Consider the following 20392-nt stretch of genomic DNA (forward strand, 5'->3'; position numbering starts at 1 on the left):
TGTATATTTAAGGACCATCAACAAATTTAAATTAAAATGGGCATTTTATTGCACAAAGAATACAGTTCTTAGTTAACCTACAAATGGTTTAAAGCATTGTAAACAGGGTGGAGCAGCCTCTCACAGATTTTACATGTGATCACAGTCTTTCAACAATAAATGTTTCTGATCATATACACTTCATCAAGCTTATGTGAAGTTGACCATATTTGTGTGGACAACATGAGGCTTATCTGATGCATCTTCATCACCTGGAGGTTTTTACATTGATTTATGTCCAAGGCAGTCTTGGGGAACACTAACAGTTGCTGTTCACTCAGTGTGAAACCCTGCATCTCGACAGCTTCCTTATTTCAGGTAGCTGGATTGTCAGCATCAATGCAACAATAACATTCCCTAAGATATCAGGTATGTCATCTTCATTTATTTCAAGTCAGTCTTATTGAAACCAGTAGTGATGGTAGTGAACAGCATGTCTGGCAGACCAATAAAGAAAACAAAAAACAAATAGACAGTAAAAGCCAGCAGTGAGATCTCAATTTCATTCCAGAAACTTTGGCTTCAGATACATAAAGATATAGTCAACTAAGCAAGTGTTCATAAAATGTCTTTGAGAGTGGAGGAAATCAAAGCATCACACATGCACAATCACACATACTCTTCCGTCTTGTCCTAGTGAAGCAACAGTGGTCTTTATCTCCTAAAAGAAATTAAACAAATGTCCACCCAGGCTTGATAAAATCAGAACCATCCTATGACCGGACTTCAAAGTCAGGGCTCCACAACTCCTAAAAAGATTCTTCCAAACAGTTTCTGTCACTCTTGCACATGTTTGATTGGATAAATTCAACATTCAAACAAGACAATCACCATTATAAACTTTCTAACTACAGATTGTGTGTTTTTGAATGACGCACACTCAAGAGTTCCCCTGCGCCATTCAGAAAGTACTGATTGGGTATTCCAAAGTGAGAGAACTCTACTCTTTACGCTTAGATACACAAGTAAAAATGGCACAATTGTGAGATGTAATACATCAGAGTTCTCGTCGTGTTTGTTAATAGTTTTATAAACTTTGTGAAATATGCAGAGTGAGGATGAACAGAGAGATCTTTTTATCAGGCTGCCAGCTGGGAAATGGTCAGGCAGTGGAGGTGAAGGTAGATATGGGGCGGATTCAAAACAACTAGGGAGTTGCTGTTCCCCGAACAGCCTTCATCTTCTCCAACCTTTTCGAAAGGTGGCTGTTACTGCCCTCTAACTCTTCAACCTTGTCCAAAGCAGACCGCAGCTGCAATAAAAGTTGAGCAAGACATTAATAATATCATGTAAACATAAGTAGGGCTTTGTCTTTGTTATTTTGACCATTTTCACATTTAAGGGTTTGGAATGCAGAAGTAAACTAGAACAGGATAGCAAAAATGATTAGGGCTATACCACTTGGTCTTGTTTTGTTACCTCTCGCTGAATTTTGCGTTTTTCGGCTTTAAGTTCATCCTCCACCTTCTCTGCATTTTCTGCAGCAGCTTTGTACCGGGACACTTGACCTTCAAGTCTAGTGACCTACAAACAAATTTGAATTAGGACTATTTAAAATGCTTCAGTTCTGAATAAGGACCATTACAGCGGTCTATTTATTAATAGAAATGATGAAACCCAAACGTAAAATAAAAAAAAAGGTAAACTCTTAGGATGATAGAATAAAAACAGAACTCACATTTTGTTCAAGAGCTGTGGCTTCTTGCTCTGATTTGACAAGCTTAAATTTGAGGTCAATAATTTGTCTGTGGGCATCCCCTGAAAAAAGGAATAATTGCACATTTCTCAACACCAGAGACATGGAGTGTGTTATTAAATGGGATGAAAATGAAACCTATTAAAAATAATTGCTAATGATGTGATCAGCATCAGATAAAAGCTCATCTCAGCACTCTAAATGTCAGTTTAATAATGTTGGGGACTCTAGTACCCTGACCTCAACTGAGTGTGCACGCAGTGTCCTTACTCTGTATATCCGTGATGTTAGAGTCAGTGCCGTTCTCCTGTACATCTCCATCTGGGCAAGAGGAGTCCTCTACACCATTATTTTGTTTCCTCTGCTCAAGCTGACCTTTCAATCTCTTAACCTGTTAATAAAAAATAACCAGACAAATATTCCAAACATTTGTGCAACAGTAATCAACAAGTGGGAAACATGATAAAGCAAAGGCTTAGCATTTGTAAAGCAAGGAACTGAGAAACACACCTGCTCCATTAAGTTCTCCCTCTCATCAACCAGTTTTCGTAAGCGAATTTCTGAAAAGCAGGTCCAGAGGTTAACAGGTGGACCATAACACTACAAAAACAACTTTGCTTGTTTGTCCAACAAAAAGAACATGTGATAACCACATTAGGGTACATTTATAATAGATATAACAATTGTCAATCTGCATTTCTAAAAAAGATCAATGCCTAGAAGTATGTATGAAGACTTTGTAGTTTCTACACTTTCAAAAGATATTGGTCAGGTGACTATATATATATATATATATATATGGACCATCGCAAACTTGAAATTAAAATGGACATTTTATTGCACAAAGAATACCGTTCTTAAAGTTAACCTACAAATGGTTTAAAGCATTGTAAACAGGGTGGAGCAGCCTCTAAACAGAGCTGGTCATATAAAATGTTGCATTATCACAACAGTATCCAACAATAAATGCTTCTGATCCCATACACTTGTTCTCATGCTTGTTAAATAAAACTCATTCTAAGTTTAGAAAGTAAAGTAGATTTTCACATACCAGGAGTGGGAGGAGCCAAATGCATGGAGGGGAGGAGTCAAGGCATGCAAAAGTGAGGCTATCCTATGGTGGGATGTGAAGAATGAGGGTGGATAACATGCAGGAACTTCGGCATACTCAACTCAACGTACAGTGCAACAGCACAGTTCACTCAAAGTCAATGTGTACTTCAATGTATATCTATTAATCAATCTATATTATCTTCAATGTATATCTTTAACATGTCTCAATTACTCAATCTGCTTACAAAGCTGTGAAACAAATGTCTGAAAAAGAAAAAGTTTTATTTGTATTTTTGAAAAATAGCCATTTCCTCATTTGGACTTTAAAATATTCTACTGGACAACAGTCAATAATTTTTTTTAATTTGAGTTTTATTTTAGGATAGGTCAATAGATCTCTAGGTTCCAACATCATCTTTGGTCACCAAACACAATAAATTAAACATTTCCACTTGTTAGTATCTCCCATAATTTAAATTGAGAAACAAAGTGTAACTACAAAGTTCCAGTCAAATTATTGGAGGAATACTAAATAGGGAAGGCCCGCAACAAAGTATTTTATTTACCACATGGGACACACCTATTAATATAAACAGCACACAAAATACATCGTGTCCCATTCACCCAAAGTCACTTTAATTAGAAAACATGTCAGGTGTCATTGATAACTATAAATGCAGCATAGCTGTTAAAGGTAGCAAATTCATTTTATTATTACATTACATATTTTATGTGAAACATCATATGATTATGTAACATTTCTAAGTAAATATGACATTTACACTCTTTACTGCTAGCATTTAATGTGTGATTGGTTTTAAAAATGTATCAGATATTCAGTTTGGCCTATTCACATCCAGAGGTGATCCAGCATTTTTTATCAGATGTCAAATATTATTGTATAAAATGAGTTTGATGAAACATTATGAAAATAACATGGCAGATGATAAGACTAAGTCTTAGTCAAAAACTGTAAGATAACATTTAGTATTCTAGGGTTCTCAGAAGTTTTTACATTAATGGTCCCAAAATAGTTTCCTTTAAACCTACATACGTGCAATGTTGAAGAGTTGAATAAAAAAAAGACTCAAACTTCACAAACTTGTATATTAAGACATTTTACATTCTTCTTTCCCTTTGCCCTTCCCTTTCTTGCCACTTTTTTTAGATTCCTTTCTATAATCTTCCTTGTTGCTCACTGTTGTTTCCCTCTCAACCTCCTGCTCTCCTGAAATCTTTGATTCGTGGTGAATGATCTCTTGGCCTAAATCTTTTGTCCCCATCTCTGAGATCAGATTGACCCCCTCATCGTGTCTTACATCTGCTGCTTGTAGATGCTTCTTAACTGTGAATTCTTTATCATGTTGCTGATGACTAGGTCCAACTTCTTCCTTGTTGACCTCTGGTAAACATCCTTCTACCTCTGTTGTTGTTTGTAGGTCTTCTATAGCAAGTCCATCATCCATATGCTCCTTTGGCTTTGGTACATGAGCTGCAAGTTCATCATCTTGTGTCCGGTCCTCATCAATGACGTCGCTTTGGAAATCCTGGCTTGGAACTAGCATATTTTCTTTGAACAGTGTAACATCCATATTTGGTTGATCTAGACTGATTTTAGGAAGTAAATCTGATGATGCTTCATGATCCATGTCATCAAAATCAAACGATTCTCCTTCGTCTTCCTCCTCATTTTCTTCCTTGGGTTCTTGAGCAACCACATCTGACTCTACCAGGCTGTCTTCATCATCTCCTGCCAGTTGCGTATCAAGCATAACTTGATTTTGGGATGACTTTTCTTTCTCATCTTCCTCAAATTTTTCTAGCTTGGGTTTTTGGTCAGAGGCTCCTGACTCTACTGATTCCCGATTGGCTTCATCCTCTCCAGACAGCGGAGCCTCAGGTATAACCTCATCTTGGAGTGACCTTTCTTTCTCATCATCCTCATCTTTTTCTAGATTGGGTTCTTCAAAGTCTTCTGACTCTACTGATTCCTGATTGGCCGGATCCTTTCCAGACAGTTGAGCCACAGGTATAACCTCATCTTGGAGTGACCTTTCTTTCTCATCTTTTTCTAGATTGGGTTCTTCAAAGGCTTCTGACTCTACTGATTCCTGATTGGCCGGATCCTTTCCAGACAGTTGAGCCACAGGTATAACCTCATCTTGGAGTGACCTTTCTTTCTCATCTTTTTCTAGATTGGGTTCTTCAAAGGCTTCTGACTCTACTGATTCCTGACTGGCTTCATCCTCTCCAGACAGCGGAGCCTCAGGTATAACCTCATCTCGGAGGGATCTTTCTTTTTCATCATCCTCATCTTTTTCTAGATTGGGTTCTTCAAAGGCTTCTGACTCTACTGATTCCTTACTGGCCAGATCCTCTTTAGACAGTTGAGCCTCAGGTATAACCTGACCTAGGAATAATTTGTCCTCCTCACATTTTTCTATCTTGAGTTTTTGGTCAGAGGCTCCTGATTCTACCGATTCCTGATTTGTCTCATCCTCGCCAGACATGCAGGCTTCATGTTTTACCCGATCTTGGAGTAACCTTCCCTCCTCCTCAGCTTCTTCTCCAATGTGTTGAACAAGAGTATCAGATACAGCAGTGTATTTAACATTTTCTCTCTCGAGCACATTAGATATTATTGGATTTTCTTCAACATCTTGTTGTGTCTTAATGTCTTTCTGGTCCACTTGAATACTGTCCTGAAGATGAATTTCCAACTCCTGATCAATGGGCTTTGATGCTTGTTCCTGTGTTTGTATTTCAGCTTCATTTTCTGCCATCTTTAGCACAGAGGACAATGAAAGATTTGGAGCAGAGGCATCGTGATCATCATGAAAAGTGGTCCCATCTGGATCAATATTTTGGAGCCTTGCCTGCTGTTCTACTGCATCACTGTCCAGATCACTCTTCACTTCCTTAACATCCATTGACAAAAAATTCTCAATGTTTTCAGAGTTGCTGATAGACTCGGGGGGTTCCGCACACTCGCCAACAGCATCCATGGGCTTAGAAAGTGTAGGAGACAGTAAATCCTTTTTTTCTGAAGAATCAATCTCACTGGAGAGGATTACAACGTCTTGGCCAGGAATGGTTGGGTCCTCCGTTTGTTCATCAATAATGGATGTGAGGTTGGACTGAGCATCTGAAAGAACACCAGTGCTTGTTCTAGATACAGGGCAATCAAAATTGGAGATGGTTTTAGAACCTTTTCCTAAATCAGCCTCATCTGTAACTGATTGAAATGTGTCTCTTGCATCATCAGCATTTAAATTTGTGCTTGGTGTTTTAACACTGTCTGTTTCAATGGTTCTTTTATCATCATCATGTGAATCAGCTGGGACTTTTGAATCCATTTTTGTTTGGGATACATAATTCCCTAAGGGTTCTTTGCGGTTTCCCTCGTGATCCCTTTCCATCTTTTGGTTTGGATTATTCTCACTCAAGACTTTTTCATTATTGTCATCCACCTTTTTGTCACTCTCTTGCTTTTTGCTTTGTTTTTGCTTGCCTTTCTTTTTCTTTTTCCTCTTTTTATTTGAAGCACTGGCACCTTGGGTTTGTGGAAGTTTCTCTGTTTTAAACAATTCTACAGGTTCATCTTTGCTTTTATTATCAAGCTCTCCCTCATCACTTTGATCTTTATCCAGGATTGGACCAGAGAAGGACTCTATAGGAGCTTCCTCTTTGATTACCTGACTAAGATCGACAGGCACTATGCCATCTTGTTGATCTGTGTTCATGTGTGCATCAGTGTGAACATCGCACTCTAATTCCACTATTTTACAACCCGAATCTTCCAGTATGGACTCCTCTACTTTGATCTCATCAATGGGTCTTGCTGAAGTGAGCACATCTTCACCAACAGAAGTTGGAGATACTTCAGGTCTATTCTCAGACTGCCCTACACCCTGATTAATTTTGTCCCTAAGGGTTGCCTTTAAAGGTGTCTTTGTAGAACAGAATGGGACATGTGAAGACAGCTGCACCTCCGTATCCAAATCTTTTTGGTGCTGGTCTTTACTCGGCTCCAACTGATGAGTGCCTGGAGATGATTGAGGTGTCAGTTGTTAAGCCCAAAAGAAATGTGTCTGTATGTTTTTACGGTCAGAGCAAGAAGAGGGAGGGAAGAAAGAAAAATGAAGGCCCCAAGGCAAAGCTCTTAATCCAATACAAATCATGTGTAAAGGATGTCCCAAAGACGAAAGCCCAACAGATTCAAGCCAGGCACTCTGCAGCGCCTACTCTGGTTTCGACTAAAGTATACTCTGAACAAACAAGTAACGGTGACATTTTAATCAAGGGTGATGAAGTTAGAGCTATATGATAAATACTTAATCCCACAAAAAATAAATATAACACCCAAAAGTGTTTGTCTTTGTGTGCTATTAACTAGCTGCTATGGTAGTTTATCTTATTTCAGATGATGAAATATAATTATTTAATTTTTTTAATTATTAAAATGCCATGTAAAGGCATTTATTGAATTCACACTATGAGTTGAATTGACTGGACTGATCTAAGCTGTGAATATATTACCAGAGTAAACCTTAGAGAGGAGTGTGACTTCTGGTTTAATTATCTCTGGCAGCTAATCACATAAATAAACATGGAGCTGAAGCACTTGACAAAGATATTCACAGCATCTGCTCATTTGACTAATAAGAAAACAGAGTTACATTAATTAAGTTATCTACTTTACATTGAAAAGCGTTGATTTTGCAGAAGCAGGGAAAAAGTGAGGTGAAATGACTTAATAGAAAGGCTGATAGAGACAGTATGGTTAGGCTTGGCTTAAGCTTGAATTCTACAAGATGAGAGTGCAAAGTCACAAAGAATTGTTAGCATGCAATGGCTGAGGAATAGAGAAAAACAGCTCACCAAGTACGCTACTCCCATCTCTGATTTCAGCAGATGATGTTTGAGAATTCGGATCAGCCTCTCCTGCCTGTTCCCCTGTTTCTCCATTGGTGACCAGGTCGGGTCCAAGGACAATACCATGTTTCTGTATGGCATAACAAATTAATATAGGTATACTTAGTTGAGTAATAAGTAAGGTTAAAGGGATAGTTTATTTAAAAAATTTGTGAGCCATTTATTGTCATGTTATTGACATTCCTTCTTCTGTGAAACACAAAAGGAGATGTTAGGCAGAATGTTAGCCTCAGTCACCATTCACTTTCATAGCATCTTTTGTCCATATAATGAATGTGAATGGTGACTAAGGCTGATAATCCAACATTCTACCCAACATCTCCATTTGTGTTGCACTGAAGTCAGTCATATGGGTTTGAAACAACTTCAGGGGGAGTAAATAACACTCTTGTGGAAGACAGTGTAGTTTTCCTATACTTGATTTTGTAGATGCACCAATACTGTGATGAGATTCTGTTCAAAGGCAGTGTTAAAGGGTAGTTCACCCAAAAAATACAGTTCTTTTAGAACACAAATGAAGATTTTTAGAAGAATAGTTCAGCTCTGTAGGTCCATATACTGAGAGTGAATGGAGACCAACATTTTGAAGCAACAAAAAGCACATAAAGGCAGCATAAAAGTAACCCATATGACCCCAGTAATTTAATCCATGTCTTCTGAAGCGATATAATAAATTTTGGGTGAGAGGATACCAAAATTGTACTTCTGTCACTGTACATCTTGCCATTGCAGTCTCTAGGCATGAACATGATTTAAAGCTTGATTACACTTCCTAGTGCTTGATGCATATGCAGAGGTCTAGATGGTGCTACAGGAAGTGTAATGGAGCTTGAAATTATGATCGCTAAGGAGACTTCTGGTGTATAGTGAAAAAGGAGTTATATTTTGCTCTGTTGTCCCATCAAAACTGATTGGATCGCTTCAGAAGACATGTTTAAACTACAAGAACCTTATGGATTACATTTATGCAGCCATTATGTCCTCTTCGAAGCTTCACAGTTTTGGTCACCATGTATTGTGAGGACCTACAGAGCTGAGATATACTTCTCAAAATCTTGATGGTGTTCAGTAGTGGGAAGAAAGTCGTACACATCTGCGATGGCATGAGGGGGAGTAAATGATGAGAGGATTTTCATTTTTGGGTGAACTGTTCATTTAATGAATCAATATTTTGCTTCACATTTTAGACATGCTTTGTTCTGTTAGTAAATGCTTATAAGGAGAAAAGAACGAGCCCTACAATGCACTGTTTCCACCACACAGATCAATACCTTCAAAATATCTTTGAGCTGAACAACCTCATCTCTGAGCTCATCCCTCTCATTTCGAATGGCATCAGAAAATTCCTTCTGCCTCTCTAATGCCTGAACAGCACCAGAAATGATTTGACAAAGATGACGCGAAGAGGAGAGAAATAAGGTGAAAGGTATGAAAACATCAGTGCTGCAGACAAGAAAAAGGGCTTGGCAAAGAACAGACAAACTGTAGTAGGAAACTGATGAAGAATTATGCTAATCCAACCAACTATTGTAATATAATTCTCTAACAGTGAAGGAAATACTTTAAAAAGAGGTAACATTTTCAGGGATCATACCCCAATTTTTTTATTCTTCCATTCAACTGTTTCCTGGAGGTCAGAAATCTCCCTAACAAAGCCATCCTGCTTGAGTCGTAACTGACGGATCTCCTACAGAGAGGAAATGTGCATGGAAGAGGACCAGAGATGATCAGGAGGAAAGACAGAAGATGATAAGATAAGGCAAGCATTTGGAATGACAAATGCTTCAGGAGGGAGATCTTTTAAGCTCTAATTACAACAATACTCACAGTTAGAAGGTCTTCACTTTGTTTCAATGTCTCTTTCACTTCGTTGAACTGAAATTGCAGTATACTGTGGGCATGCTTCTCTCGTTCTAGGTCCTAAAACATAAAACCCGCTTTAGTTTTTCATTTGCATCATTTCAAATGTACAATAAAAAGCTTTTAAACAAGTGTTATCACTGAGGTTGAAGCGCCAAGCACCATGTGAACATCGTTCTCTTTTAATCATGCAAAATGAAAAAAAAGGCCACCATTTAAATGTAATCTATTATTAATTCAACAATGTTTTACAACAGACTACTTGCTATAGAGCAGACTAGAGGTGCGCAATATGACCAAAATCTATGCAGAATATGTCACAGATACTTAATGTATACAACTTAATGTTGTATATATTACATAATAACAAATAATACATCGTTTTTGATAATCTAGTGAATATGCCTAGTTTACAACTAAATTAATGTACTTTATCACTACTCATTTGATCAGTTTAATTTTTTTATTCTATAATAAATGAATAAACGAAAGTCTGGCATCAGTGAAAAAAACAGCTGCTTCACATTACATAACACTTAAAATAAAATATAAAAAAACTGATTCAAAACATTCATGCCTTAAACGTAAATATGACCGGATGAGTCACATGCAAAGCCATTTTACACACTACCGTGACCGTGTTTGGTAAATTCAAACCAGTGTTGGGTAGTAATGGACGTAACTAATCCAAAAGTAATACATTATCCTAAAGTGTAATGATTGCAGTACTGGTTACAAGTTAAGCTGTGTCATTAGTAATCAGTACCAGATTACATTTCAGAAGTAATCTACCAAACACTGGTTGCAACATCGCTTGGCAACAGAACACAACCTACAGCTACACTGTATCCACACCAGACGCAAGGACGCAAAACTGCTGGTGTAGTAATCAACAAAGCCATCTACACTGCAAGTCATTTCCCCCCGTCGCAGAGTACACATTTTGTTTTTGACTGTACAGACCTTACTCCTGTCCTCAAGCTCACGCCGTGTTTCAAAGAGCATCTCCTCCAGTCCAATCAAAGAGTCTTTCAAAGTGTCCACTTCATAAATCAGATTGGTCTTCTCATTATCCAGCTGTGCGTTGGACACCATGGCCTTCCGGAACTTTTCCTCGACTTCCAACAGGGCGTCCTGTAAAAGATTTGACACCACATGAAAATCTGCATATTCTCACAAAGTCACATTTACATCTGGTATTAAGATCTACCTTTGGTGATACGACAGTATGCTTTAAAGAATGGAGGCAAGGAAAAAATATCAGGCTGTAAACTTGTGTGGCATAGACGCATGTGCATGCAAGACGAGAACCAGAGAGGCTGAGAAAAGACACTTTCAAATCTTGTATTTCGTGGTCTCCTGATGTTAGGCCAGACACTAACTTGCATGTTAGCAATGAACTCAATACACCATTTAAAAAACAAGAATTTTCACTGCTGTATGTTTTTTAATTGCACAGTCAAATATCAATAAAGCTCTATGGGCAACAAGCACTAGATGGACGTATTTTGACAGTAGTGCCATTTTTAGATGGCGTGTCAACTTTATTAGTACAAGAATTTGTTCAGTCCGAACAGCCCCAGTAGTTATTTCTGCAGACGTGTACCTTGAGTTCTTTGAGGTTCTGCACGTGCTTTGCCTCCACGTCTTGAATCTGATCCTTAAGCTCATGAATCTCCTGAATGACAAGCATGAAGAGTGAGGATGTGAAGGAAGGATGAAGGGTGCAGTTAAGAAAGAGCAAAGTATACAAGACTTGTTTGAAATAAGAGGTACAAGGATGTCCCATTTAAGTATTGGAACATTGAATAGAACAGAATGAGTGGATTACAGAAGAGGTGCTCAGGAGATCTTCCTGCAGAGTTTAGATTGACCTGCTCTAACACACAAACATCTTGATTATCTGCTTGAGGTGTGTTTGATTGGAATTGAAACTAACTGTTATAGTGATTCAAAATTGCAATATTATTCTAATCAAATAAAATACAACTAAATTATCTAATTGAACCTCTTCAACTCTGCAGAGCTGCTGGCGGGTCCAAAATGGGGTGCTATGTCGCAAAAACGTTTACGCTTCAAATTTTCAAGTCTCCGAATACACAAGTCGGGCATATGGGGTATCTGAACTTTGCATAGATAAGACATCACTTCTGCATTTGTTACATAAAATAACTAAATAAGGCCTGAAAACATTTGTGTCACAAATCAGTGCCACCTAGAGGTCATGTGGTATAAATATTAATATGAATTAAAACGTTTTTCGAATAGAACTTAAATAGACACATCATATATCAAATGAAAGCTCTCATTCTAAGGAATGTATCGTTTATTTTGTTTCCTTAATACCACAGTTTGAAAGATTTTCTAAAGAATCACAAATTAAATATGATATTTAAGATTAAGATTCAACTTTATTGTCATTGTGCAGAGTACCCGGTAGAGAGACAGTGCCAATGAAATGCAGTTGTTTCTCACATATCCCAGCTAAGCTGGGGTCAGAGCGCGGGGTCAGCCGTGAAACAGCACCCCTGGAGCAGATAGTGTCAAGGGCCTTGCTCAAGGGCCCAACAGATGTATCTTGGCGGTTCTGGGGCTTGAACCCCCGACCTTTTGATTAGTAACCCAGAGCTTTAACCGCTGAACCTCCACTGCCCCCATATTTCTTAGACATCATTTAAAACTTTATATCTGCTTTAACTTAGGCAGTTTTCTAAAACAAATAGCATTTCTTTTTTTACTTGCTTGTGTGAATAATCCAATCCTACATCATAGATGTCCAGAACAAAATATGTGGTCCAGAAGGAAAAGCATGCTAAACAAATAATTGGAAATATATGTTATCGATATCAGCTTTCTAATTACACCTAGATTGAGCTTATAGTCCACTCAGAGGCCGAGATATTCTATGAAAAAATGGGGGTGGTGCATGAACGGAAAATTAGACTGAATGTCTATGGATGAGCATAATGTCTATTACAGATTATGCATTGATGTCTATATACATATATTTCAATGTCAAAGGTGTACCATGAAATCAAGGGGTAATACAGAGGAGAAATCCACAGAGGAGATCAGAGAAAGGCTATATGGGAAAATATCTAATTTGGGAGGAAATTTGGCACCATAAAAAGTGAGACAAACAAACACCTTGATTTCCCGTATAGAGGCTTCTGTGTCAACAGTGATGGATGTATCTCCACTTCCTCTCCGTGAGGACGTCCCACCCAAAGAGGTAAGAGTGGTGCCAGATATAGTTGATGCTCGTGAAGAGCCCTGAAAAATATGAATTTGCCATTTTTAAAAGCACTACTGAGATCGCCCGAAATAGTCATGCAGAAATAAAACTACTAACCTTTTCCAAGTAGTCTCGCTCTAACCGGTCATCAACCTGTAAATAAAAGAGAAAATAGAAAAATAAATAGATTTTCTCACATGGCACCTGTGGTTGAGCCACCATTTCATTTCGAGAGTGTCATATACAATGTAATCTTACACTTAAAACAAGCTTTCAACGTAAAAACAATGTTAGTAAAATAATAACTACAATAAAGACAATTCTGTTAAGCATAGAAAATATGTCAATATGAGAAGTTTCAAAACATAAAATGGTAGTATTCGGTTAATAATGCTGATAAAACGCAACTACTAATACCAAGTAAATCACAAGACTCCAAATATGTCTTGTTACAATAAAACCAAAGTTAAATCAAAGCAAATTTCCCCCCCAAAAAATCATGCTATTTAACTATAAATGTTAAATAAATGTTTGTCAATGAAACTATTGAACACTGTTTTCTAGCCTTTCCAGACTGAGACTTGAGACGATTCAAGATCATTTAAAACGCACAATGCATTTCAAAAGAAAACAGTTTGTCCCCACGTGTTCAAAATCATGAGTTTCTCAAATAACCTTCATGCAGGCCATTATCTCAATCCAACATGCCATTTCTTTAATTATGGGTAAAGACACCCAAGATTTTAACTCAGGCTTTGACACCACAGTCCATCACAGATCACACGGACCCCAAGACTTCACTCTCGTACCATAGACAGTCTCCCATTAACATCTGGCAGGTCAGGGATGATGACACGGTCTAGGTCTCTAGAGAGGCCACTGTTACTAGTGTTGCACATATAACTGGGCACTGAGCTGCCACAGTCCTCCTGGAAACCACCAGAGGGCACCAATTAACATAATGCAGGCACAAGAGGTATTTCAGCCATTTCTGAAGTCTCAACTATTCAAGTTTAACAGTTGACTTTTCTCATGAACCCATAAGAGGAATGCACACAAACACACACATTATCTTAGTTGTTCCTTGCACTTTTAATGTCATTTTATACTAGTTATTAGGTAACATTTTTATTTATTTTTTTTTTTTTACAATTAACAAAGACTGAAATTGAACAATTGACTGGGGCAGAAACATCCACAATAAATGATACCACATGCACCACATTTATGGGATATTGAAAGTAAAAGTCTCATGCAAATAAATCGTATGCCTGTAGCTTAATTTTAATCTGTCACTGAGCTAACAACTCAGTATAACTGTATTGGTCTATGATCAACTTCAGCAGTCAGGGACAGAAGACGCTCACCACCGGGCTGCCACATGCAGAATTTGCCCTGGACGAAGTCCTAGAGCTGGAGCCCAGGAAACCACTGTATTCAGAGGACTGGAGGAGGACACACACACCCACACACACACCCACACCCACACACACACACCAACACACACACACACACCCCATATAGAGAGTGCAATACATGTAGCCTATATAATGAAGGAAAAAGAAGAGAATGGATATCTACAGACATTTCAGGTTCCATGGCTGCACAACTTCAAGCCTTGCCAAAAATGTACAAAACTAACAAACTTCACACACTCTAGATGCATTCCCGAGCAGAAAAACAAACTGATAGATGACTAACCAGTCTAAAAACACAGTAGGATGAGGGTTAAACATGCCTGTTACTGGAAAGTTAATGAACTATATTCAAAAACACACACAAAGACCACTGCGAAGCATTTTATGACCATGTATGATACATGAGCAACCGATTTTAGCTTCTAAATCATATGCATACTGCTTGTAAAAATGTATATACAGTAAGTAACAAGGCTTTTGAGAATAGTCCCAGCATAATGATTGTAAAGTATGTACTTCGACAAACAATGAAAAACATTCACCATGTAAAGCGTTGAAGCAAATTACTGTCTTATAAAATGGACCGCAAGGTAGCACTGAAAATGACATTGTATCCAATCACAAAATTAAATATAAGGCCGCCTCTTTACTGTACATGTTTGTGTATAGTTGTTCCTGACTTTCGATCAGCGTGCAATGTTTTGAAGTCAAATCATGCAATTACTGTGTTTTCATGATCATTGCTGTCACTTCCAAGTACTCTAGAGGTCTGCATGGGCCTTAAAATGAAACCAGAGTCAGTGTGACCTGACCCGAACGGTACCGTCAGATTTTAGGCCTGAACGTGACATAGCTCACTCTCTTTTTACGGTCTTCTCAAAGCAAGTTTTGTTCCAATATGCTGTATTTTTTGTAAGCATCCTAGGCAACATTGGTAACAGTATATGACAGTAAACATACAGTTTTAACAAGGTACGGGACTCCTAAGCAAGGTAGCACTGAAAATGTGGGAAAAACATTGAGTATCAAGTATAACAGTACAAGTCACAAGAAGACCTCTTTGCAGCCTGAACTACTTTCCTTTATGTACGTCCAGCACGTGTTTACGTGGAAAAACTAAACAGACGCTTGCAATACAAGTTCGGTGTGAATGGCCCCTAACTTGTCCATTCGCACGTGCCTGTTAATGAGAGTGCGTGCACGAAACATGTTAAGTAGGCCTGATTATTTTTTCATTAATTACGAACCCATACCTGACCAGAACCCGATACTTGAAATGTTTTTCTTTGCTAGCAACACAGTCAAACTGTTTTATTATACCAAAATATTTTTCCAGGACAAATAATTATTTTCCAGGACATTTAGGTATTTTTCTAAATTTCCATGACTGGAAATCTGCATTGCAAAATTCCAGGTTTTCCAGGACGTGTGGGAACCCTGCTCTACTCGTCTTCATTCCTAATGAGTTGTCAAGATTAGAGATAAATCTTAAAAAAAAGCTCACAATTTGTAGTGGTTAGGTAACTGAACACTCAAACAGGGTAAAGGTACATTCTGTAAATTTCATGCACATTCATAGTTATTCACTCTATGATTTGGTGGTTTCTTACAGCACGAATACTGGAGCGTCGAGAGCCACTGTAAAGACTGTCCTTATATGTAGAACCCTGATACAAGAGAGACATAAACACACAGAAGGGACACATCAAGCACACACTCATATTTATTTTTGCCATCTCACACCTTGAGGTCTGACCCATAACCGTTCTGTGCACGTGAGCATGCAAACTCTCTCTGGAGTCTCAGCTGTGCATTTTACGTGCACAAGTGCATCAACGTGCAACAGCTGCCTCATCACACCATAAATGATTCAAAACTATTTGATTTTGTCAGGTTGGCAAGAAACGCCAAAGGGTGATGCCAAAATAAACAATAACCTAAAACTACACGGTGAAGTGTGAAACTTTTACCCATCCCAGTTTAAAGTGCAGATAACATCATATTGGGGTGGGGGTTTGGGGGGCAACTGTGCATGGAGAGGCTGGACAAAAAGTTTGGAAACAAAGTATGGAGGGGGTTTAAATGGTGGATAGAGATTCAGGGAAATGTAAAGGATGAAGATGACAGACCTGGTAGCCATTGTAGGAGGGGCCTTGATGTTTAGAGGTATAACTACTGCTGCTGTACAACTCTGAAGAATAGTAGGCACTCTAAAATGATGGGAAATAATGAGGATGAATGAATAATGAACTGAGAAAGAGAAGTGGGAGAGATATATAGAGTAAGACCATTCAGATATTTAGATGGACAATCTTACAGTGTTTTACTTCCACAAAAGTTGCAATGCAAGAGAAACAAGCCAGCTTAAGTCCGAAATTGACTTTTTGGCTTTTCATACTTGACATTTTTAACCCAGGGTCATTTTAAACCCTGTGTTATTTTGTTCCAGTTTCCACACTGTTTATATGTACTTTATCCTGAGTTACACTTGGACTTAACCCAGGATTATAAATACATTAATCTAGAGTTAAAAGCCGTTATTTTTGTAATAATTAGCTAGAATGCACAAAACCACTAGCATAGCACCTCCTAATTCATATTGCATCCACTATTTTACACGTTAATTTGTTATAACACAAATCCATCATGCTTTCTCCACGACAGAGGCCATCTTCCACTCATGTTAGATGTATGCTTATGTTAATCACATAAAATCGGTGTACAAGAGAAATCCAGTATTGAGACCCACCGACTGCAGATCAATTCTTGAGGATCGAGACGCTTTGCTCTCATCACTGAGTCTGGAGATCTGCGCACATATACAGACAGTTCACTTTACAACATCACACTGATCTGTACCACCTTACACCTTACGTCACACTGCTGTATCACGATCACAGTTTAATTGAGTGTATAAACCAAACAACAAAAGGATAGGAATAATAGGATAGGTAAAACGAACCTCATTTAATGTATATTTTCTGAAAAAGTATTTTTATCTTATTAAATTTAGCTTCTGAGGTAAATGATTCTTGATGTTTAGATATTTTTACTGGAAAATGACTAAAATTGCAAAAAAATAAATAAATAAATAAAAAGGAAAATTCTCATTACATTTACATTTCTTTCCATTTACCCACTTTCATGCCATCCCAGATGTGTATGACTTTCTTTATTCGGTTGAACACAAACAAAGATTTTTAGAAGAATATCGCAGCTCAGTAGGTCCACACAATGCAAGTGAATGGTGACCAGACATTTCAAACTCCAAAAATCACATGAAGGCAGCATAAAAGTAATCCACATGAATCCAGTGGTATAATCTATATCTTCAGAAGTCATTTTTGCCCTATAAATCACCACTTTCTCTTTTTTCCCCTTCCACATTATGAAAGTGAAAGTATAAATGGAGATTTATAGTTAAAAAAAATACTTAAATGTTGATCTGTTTCTCACCCAAAGTGATTGCATCGCTTCAGAAGACATACATTAAACCACTGGAGTCGTGTGGAATATTTTATGCTGCCTTTGTGATTTTTGGAGCTTCAAAAGTCACCATTCACTTGCATTGAAAGGACCTACAGAGCTGAGATATTCTTCTAATAATATTTGTTTGTGTTCAGCAGAAGATAGTAATACACATCTGGGATGGCATGAAAGTGAGTAAATGATGAGAGAATTTTCACTTTGTGTGAACTATACCTTTAACAGCCAGGTGAACAAACAAACTATACTCAAACCCTGCCATCACACAGTTATTTCAGCCACTAACCCGACTAGATACTGTGCTGAGATCATCATCATAGCCATTGCTCTGTGGGAAATACAACAAATCATGACTGACATTGTATCTTCTCTTAACAGAAAGCACACAGAAGTGACATGCATATATGCAAGCACCATGGACGTACAGTTCTGGAAGAATGTTTCTTCTTTTTCTTGGACTTCTTGAGTGAGTGAGAGGAGGAGGCGGCGGCGGCCTGAGGAAGCTGGACAAGATCGTGGTAAATGTGAATAAAATGAAAAATGCGGAATTGATGTGACATGTACGTCAAGCATCAGACACTTCTGGCACATACAGTTACAGCCTATTTGTTAAATCCACAGTACAGAGTAAAGAACTCATCAATTCTAATGTTAATGAAACACTTCAAAACACTGATAATGTAGCATCAGATTTAAAGTTAATCATTTTGCTTAGTTGTGACACACCAAGCTACAAAACAATGTCTTGTGGAGTTAGTTATGTGCACACCTCACTTTAGCGGAAAAGTAATGACACAGTCTTCTGTGCCTAAAGAAACATTTTTCACCCTAAGATTCTTACCCCGCTGTAAGCACCTGCCGCTGCCAAATCCAACTGCCCAGACAAACATAACCACCATCAGTTTGAGTATCATTGTGGGCTATTTTATGACTAAACAATCAGTCAACACACACAGCACAGATATACACCTAATTTCGGACCCGCAAGGCCCTCTTGAACAACCTGCTTTATCACTGCTCATTTAATACATACAAGATACAGGGTAACACTTTACAATAAGGTTCCATTCGTTAACATTAGCTAATGTATTAGGTACACTGCCTGGCCAAAACTAAGTTGCATACTCTAATATTTTGTTGGACCGTCTTTAGCTTTGATTACAGCGCACATTAGTCGTGTTTCGACGACCTTATGCAACATCACAACATTCATATCCATCCAGAGTTGCATTTATTTTTGGCCGAGATCTTGTATTGATGACGGGAGAGCTGAACCACTCTGTACAAAAGAAAGTCTTCTCCTGCACATCCCAAAGACTGTCAACGGGGTTGAGGTCAGGACTCAACTGGTGGCCATTTCATGCTCCCTGAACCACTCTTTCACAGTTTGAGCCCGATGAGTCTTGGCATTGTCGTCCTGGAATATTCCCGTGCCATCAGGGAAGGAAAAATCCATTGATGGGATAACCTGGTTATTCAGTACATTCAGGTTGTCAGCTGACTTCATTTTATTGCTGTATAATGTTGCTGAGACTTGACCTGACCAACTGAAGCAAACCCAGATCATAACACTGCCTCCAGATGCTTGTACAGTGGGCACTATACATGACGGGTGCGTCGCTTCATGTGCTTCACTTCTTACCCAGATTCACTTCTTACCCAGACACGCCCATCGCTTTGGAATAGGGTAAATCTGGACTCTTCAGACCACATGACCATTTTCCATTGCTCCACAGTCCAAACTTTATTCTCCCTAGCAAATTTTTTCGATTAGCCTCACTAACAAGTGGCTTTCATGTGGCCACACAACCGTTTAATCCCAATTCTATAAGATCTCGTTGCATTGTGCAAGTGGAAATACTCTTTCACTATTAAAAATAACAGTGAGTACTACTGTCGATTCTTTACGATGTGACTTCAAGCGTTTAAATGATCTCCGATCACATTCATTCAAGACTTTTATGAACACATTTCTTCAACGAAGCTGACGGTTCACCGTTATCCTTCCAGGTTTTAACAATGCGTTGGACAGTTCTTAACCCTGTTTCAGTGATTTCGGCAATCTCCTTAGTTGTTTTGTGCTTCATGTGTGACAATAATTTGTCCCTTCTGAAACACAGTAACAACTTTTGCACGACTACGGGATACATCTTCCGACATCCCATTTAAGAAATGAGAAGCTACACACTGCACACACTGATTAAAACATATTAATCACTGCAATAATGATCCAATCATAGGCTTTTAAGTATCTGCTTATTCAAACTGTGACATTTTGTTTTTGGCCAGGCAGTGTATCTTGAACTAACAAATGGACTATACATTTCTTAGTGTTACTAGATACAGACATAAAGGTTTTAAAGGAAACAGATTCTCTCACATTAACACAAACTGCACAGATACTGACCCGTACGTTGCTCCTGCTACCAACTGACATCCGTTCTTCATCATCTGACACCTTGATGGATGGAAAAAGGGGTAAAATTAGAAGAAGCCCACAGTTAACAATAGTTAATACACAAAACAAACCATTGTGTATGTATATACAGCATATCAGTATATATACACTGATGTAGACATGGTGTTTCTCACAACGTTGGGCATCCACAAAAACCATAAACATCTTTCCTGCTGATCTCAATATGAAAAGTAAGACTATTGTATGCTACC

General features: G+C 38.2%; 1 protein-coding gene across 20 annotated transcripts in view; it reads right to left on the minus strand.

The window, feature by feature from the left end:
- The window catches only part of lrrfip1a (leucine rich repeat (in FLII) interacting protein 1a), a 47347-nt gene continuing 26955 nt past the window's right edge, over positions 1-20392 (minus strand). For 3 of the 20 annotated variants that reach the window (XM_052142306.1, XM_052142302.1, XM_052142312.1), the window contains 18 exons: positions 20130-20180; positions 18564-18596; positions 18148-18225; positions 18009-18050; positions 16986-17045; positions 16366-16446; positions 15847-15903; positions 14186-14263; positions 13628-13747; positions 12936-12971; positions 12731-12856; positions 11190-11261; positions 10547-10717; positions 9551-9643; positions 9318-9410; positions 8995-9087; positions 7670-7793; positions 2302-6833 (listed from right to left, as the gene is read on the minus strand). In XM_052142306.1, the coding sequence (XP_051998266.1) occupies positions 3898-6833; positions 7670-7793; positions 8995-9087; positions 9318-9410; positions 9551-9643; positions 10547-10717; positions 11190-11261; positions 12731-12856; positions 12936-12971; positions 13628-13747; positions 14186-14263; positions 15847-15903; positions 16366-16446; positions 16986-17045; positions 18009-18050; positions 18148-18225; positions 18564-18596; positions 20130-20180 (4344 nt within the window). In that variant the 3' untranslated portion in view covers positions 2302-3897. The other 17 variants (XM_052142314.1, XM_052142313.1, XM_052142318.1 and 14 more) reach the window with 14 other exon arrangements.

This window comes from Xyrauchen texanus, chromosome 14 (assembly GCF_025860055.1).
Source record: "Xyrauchen texanus isolate HMW12.3.18 chromosome 14, RBS_HiC_50CHRs, whole genome shotgun sequence".
NCBI classification, from domain to species: domain Eukaryota; kingdom Metazoa; phylum Chordata; class Actinopteri; order Cypriniformes; family Catostomidae; genus Xyrauchen; species Xyrauchen texanus.